Genomic DNA, 5434 nt, shown 5'->3' on the forward strand with positions numbered 1-5434 from the left:
TATTCAGAACAAAATCACTGGACCAGTATGTTGTTGTTGTTGTTTCAGTGATTCCATTTGGAGATAAAACTAGTTGTGTGCACTAACGAGTAGTAGATTGTAGCATCCAGGGGTGACTTTTATGCTGCCTGCATGCTGAGACAACAGACCATTGAGCCAAATTGTGAAAAACTACAACTGGGCTGGATCACAGTGATGTTAAGACCCCTGGAATGCGGCTTGCTTTTCGGTACCCTCATGCTGACCCATTCACAGGATAAACCAGAAGCAGAATGAAGACATAGAAACAATTCACTAACACAAAATTGCCTTTTATGTAGAACCAAATTCATTTCACAAACATTTATTAGAATTTAGCAAGGTGAATTTTATCATCACCACATTGCACAAAAAAGGAAGAGCTGTTTTCAGGCACATTTAAATCTCATGTAACCTCATGTTGTTCCCAAAATGTTTTAAAATGAGCATGCCGGTCTAAAACTAGAGTTTAATATGTTATTTGTTGTTGTGCATGTGCAGTTTTCTAGGCTTTATATCTGTCAGCCTCACTGGTTTGACAGAATTCATGATTTAATGGCATTTATGTTTATGTTCATCCGTGTTCCCCCACAATAATACCCAGCATGCATTATGCAAACACAGCATATAACCATTGGGAATCCCTGTGGTGTCAATCCTCACTGCTAGCCTGGCCACTGATTTATAGGCTAATATATATTTTTTAAAGTAGAAACACAATCATCATAATTAAGGCTGGGACCAATTTTCTGTTCAAAACAGGTTTAGCTTCATTTACATGGTGTGGATGTCATGCTGGTGTGTTCGCACACAGGAAAAACGGTATAAGAAACAATATTTTCCAGCTAAAATTACAGTTTAATGTTTAGACTTTTTGAAATCATTTCATGAAGTGAAGTTAGTTAGTGCTCTGAGATCTTCACATCAAGTCCAATGCATTTTTTTTTTAACACTGAGAATGCATGAAGACATAGGAGATCAGAGTCGCAATGACAATGAGATTATCATTTTTCTAGCCAATGTGACTCAAAGACAGACACTGGGTAATTCTGTTAACCCCTTAAAGGCCAGAGCCCACCAGTAGGCCCAAAGTTTTGTTACACACTTCTATTCTTGCGTTTCGCGTGACCTCACACTGTATAGGTGTTGCCATTCTGAGGACCGAATCAGGGAGTGACTGCGCTGCGCGATGCCTTCAATTAAGCTGTGAATGATTCACCTGCAAGACGCAACAAAAGTTGAGAATGACGAGAGACACACAGCCCTTTAATTCAGTGTTTCACTCTTGGAGCCCCTGTACTGTATTGATTGTTTTTCCTCTGCTGTTCACACCTTGGTCAGTTCAAGGTATGTAATATCAGGTATTTTAACCAGGGAACCACAATTATGCAGTGCAGGGGCTGCAGGACTGGAGTTGGGAACTCTATACTAACTGCACTAGTTTACCAGCCCATGACATTCAGTCCTATATTTAAGGTTTGTTTCCACATTCAAACGTCATTTAAATCTCCAGAAACAGAGAGTAAGGTTATACAGGCTGTCTGCAGCTCCGTTAGGGGGACGACTGTTCATCTCTCGGCTGTTAACATCAGCTAAAGTTCTCTGAAGGCCAGCATTGTTCACATCTGTGTTAGTTAGCTGATGTCATTACCCTCCTATGATGAGTTTTTTCAGGAAGCATAGGTGACAATCAGTAAAAACACCTCAAGGAATGGAAAATAAACAGGCGGGAAAAAGGGCAAACAAAGGAAACGCTGAAAGCAGCGTGTTCAAACAAAGGCTGAACTAGAAACTTGAAATAAAAGATAATGAGAAAACAAAAGACACTTCCACTGTAATTATGAAGGGAAGGCAGACTTTATGTTTCACTTGTTTGCTTTTAGTTGAGCAAATACCTTTTGTATGGCTTGGAGCCATTTGTAGCCATCAGTTTTGGTACAATTACTCTCTTTTGTTTTTTCCAGCCCTCTTTTCTTTTTTTTCTTTTTGTTTAAATATCCACCTGAGCTGCGTACCATACCGGTCACCCCTCTACAAAGGTGTGACAAAGGCTGCTGTTTGCCACAGCCTTAAGTAGAGGAGTCCACAGGTGTGTCAGGTTGGGCCTAATCAGCCCGAGGACTTCTGGGAATTGGAGTTCCCTGAAGTTATGGCACTGTGCCGCCATTGCCCTCTGCTGGCAGCCGGTGGCGCAGGCTGGGCCCTTACACCGTCAGTTTCAGTGGGAGCCGGACTTCAGGGGAATCTGTATAAGGATCACAGCCTATTTTATCAACTTAGTTGAGGTCACGTTTTTTCTCTTCCAAAATAAGGTGAGTAATTTTAGCCATCTTTAACTTCTAGTTACATTCATATAGAGAAGTGAAGACAGAAATTCGGTCCCAAATATGGCAGCCACAACAGAAAAATCACACGACTGAAACCCTAGGACAGCCTAAGAATAGCTTAACCAGTTTGCATTGGAATCCCTGTAGTTACTGAATAGCCTTAGTATGTAATATGCTCGGGATTTAAAGGGGTTAAGAAAGTTCAACAAAAAGCATGTGGAGTTCTACTTACATGCTTTAAAACAAGCAAACAAACCACATGATCATGAGCTCTAGAAGACTGTATTAATATTAATGTTTACATTATCAAAGCTTGATATGCATTTTTTGGTCTGTAAAACTGATTCAATGAAAAGGCACAAATTGAAACCGTCCAAGATATACTGAAAATGAAACTGTAAAATACCTACGGTTTTAAGAGTTAATGAAAAAAAAATCAATGTTTGCAGAGAATTTTATCCCAATTTATTGAATTTTCAAAATGTCTTATCAGCCCAGTATTAGTCATAATGTAGTCTCAAACATTATTACAACTGACTTGAGAATAAAACCAGTAAATAAGGTAATTCACTCGTTTTTCACTTTTCTTTTACCACACGCTCGACGACAGACACATCTGATGAATACTACTGTGGTGAATGTCAGCACTGCTGCTATACTAAGCAGAAACAGAATCACGTCCACTGAATGGTAGGAGTACCAAGGCATCCTATAGGCCTTTGTGCGCAGGTGAGGGGCTCCTTTATTCCTCATAACATACTCAATCCAGAAGACAGCTGAGTCTAGAGGTTTCATAGGCTGGTCTCTGTGTAGACTGGAGAGTCGCTGCATGTTGATCCTATAAGAGTCATCACTGAGAACTTCCAGTAGCATCTGTTCAAAAGTTTGGCCATTCAGTTGAGACAACTCGAGAATTTTTGCTGCTCCTTTTGCTTGGATCCGCATAAGATTATCAAACTGATCAAAGAACAATGGGATGCCGAGCACAGGCACTCCATGGTAAATGGCCTCCTGGACTCCATTGGTTCCTCCATGGGCTACAAATGCCTTGATCTTGGAGTGTCCCAGGAGGTCGTTCTGTGGCATCCAGTTCACCAGCAAAGTGTTGTTTCCCAGAGTGGAAGGTTTTGGTCCCAGATGCCTCCAGATGACTTTTTGAGGTAGTTTTGCGAACACGGCAGCAATGTCTCCGGCTGTTTCAGCTGGGAGACTATTTATCATTGTTCCCAAAGACATGATGATGAAGCCATGTTCTCCTGAACTCTGCACAAAAGCCTCCAAGTCTTCAGGGAGGGGCTTTGCGGGCTTGCACTGGAATCCACCCATATAAACAACATTCGGCATGGTGGGTCTGGGGAATTCGAACACAAAATCGAGCCTCATGAGCCAAATATCAGCCTCCTGGAGAAGGCTTACAATGTCACAGTCCTCGTCAAAGTATTTATCACATAGAGCTTTGTAATGTGGCCCCACCACAAATGTATTTTGGAACAGAATAATTGCATAGAAAAGGTTGTTTTTAACTCTTTGAAAGAAAGTCATTTGGTCTGAGAGGCCAGTGCCTGGTGCAGGGATGTAGGACAGTGGTGAAGGTGCAATGACAAAGTGACCCTCACCACTGATGATCCAACGCACATTCAGTACCAGAGGTAACTTCAAGTAATGGGCCAAGACAACGCCAGTTGTGATGGCTGGATCAGTAAGAACAAGGTCATATTGTTCATCTTGAAGCCTCTTAACCAGCTCCTTATCCTCAATGATATTGCTCACTGTATTACATGCAATTAAATGTGCATTTGAGACCATGGAGAAAAAATTCATTTGAACCTTTAAAAATGCCAGAGTGGACGCTTTCCCTCTCTGGATTTCTAACATCTTATTAAAGTACTCCTCGATAAAGTCACCCAAACTGTCAATTCCATCAGGGACTGTGATAGACGTATATAGAGGGGAGTGTTCTGTGATGTACCAGCTGGAACTGGGTCGGATCACAGTGATATTATGACCCCTGGAGTGCAGCTCCTCGATCAGCACCTTCATGTTGACCCAATGACTGCCGTCCACTGGATAAACCAGAACTTTGCCGCTCTCACAGCTCAGGATGAAGACAGACAAAGAGAGAAATAGTCCAACACTGGCAGACTGTCTCTTATGCAAAATGGAGTTCATTGTACCTTAAAAAGAATGAGAAAAGAGAGAAAATCACAAAACAGAACAGGGCTGGGTTTCCCTAAAGCATCTTAGCACAAAGATGATTCCTTAAAGGTAGAATGAGCATCACACTCAACACTCACTCTAGCAGGTAAGATGATCTTAACACTAAGATGCTTTGGGGAAACTGGGCCCTAGTCATTATAAAAATACCTTATTTTTAACCTTCTTCTACACAATTTTTGACATATGCATATTATAGTACAGTACAGTATTTAATGGTGACTGACGTGACAAATGTTCAACACAAGTATTGCGAGTGAAAGCAGGTACAAAACTGTCACTGGGGTGGTTTACTTTATTGTTCTGTTTTTAAAAATTCGGTTATGAAAAGGTACAAATACGAAGTTTTCACCTGGAAAAACATATTTAAGGTACACTATACATATTATATATATACATATTATATATTATATATATATATATATATATATATATATATATATATATATATATATATATATATATATATAATAAAAAATGTACAATATAATTACTGCATTTCACTGAAACACTTAATTTCATATGACTGCAGATCTGAATACTTGCATTTTCATACATTTTACTTCACTTTAACAATGTTAGCTGCTAGAATTACTGTATCAACCAAATACTGTGTACTGTATATTGCTGCTCTGGTTGCTACCTCAGTGACTGCTATGCTCATATATGATAGGCTATCTGCTAAGCTGTTAATACGTCATAGTATGTTACATCCTCCTTTACACAGCTCCACATGCTCTCAGTACTGTGTACTGCCTGTGCTCTGTTTGGTATTTATTGTAAGTCTTTCATATTTATTTATTATACTGTACTGTCTGCTCTGTGTTTGTTGTATTGTCTCACACTTGTGTTCCTGTGTTGGTCCTGGAAGAATG

At 40.0% G+C, this 5434-nt stretch overlaps 1 protein-coding gene across 1 annotated transcript; it reads right to left on the reverse strand.

The window, feature by feature from the left end:
* Positions 1–2912: 2912 nt before the first annotated feature.
* LOC118824550 (UDP-glucuronosyltransferase 2B31-like) lies at positions 2913–4496 on the reverse strand. The gene has a single exon (XM_036594793.1). It carries the CDS (start codon positions 4383–4385, stop codon positions 2913–2915), a length of 1473 nt encoding a protein of 490 aa, XP_036450686.1. The 5' UTR covers positions 4386–4496.
* Between the last annotated feature and the right edge of the window lie 938 nt (positions 4497–5434).

The sequence above is a fragment of the Colossoma macropomum genome, unplaced genomic scaffold (genome assembly GCF_904425465.1).
Source record: "Colossoma macropomum unplaced genomic scaffold, Colossoma_macropomum, whole genome shotgun sequence".
NCBI classification, from domain to species: Eukaryota; Metazoa; Chordata; class Actinopteri; order Characiformes; family Serrasalmidae; genus Colossoma; species Colossoma macropomum.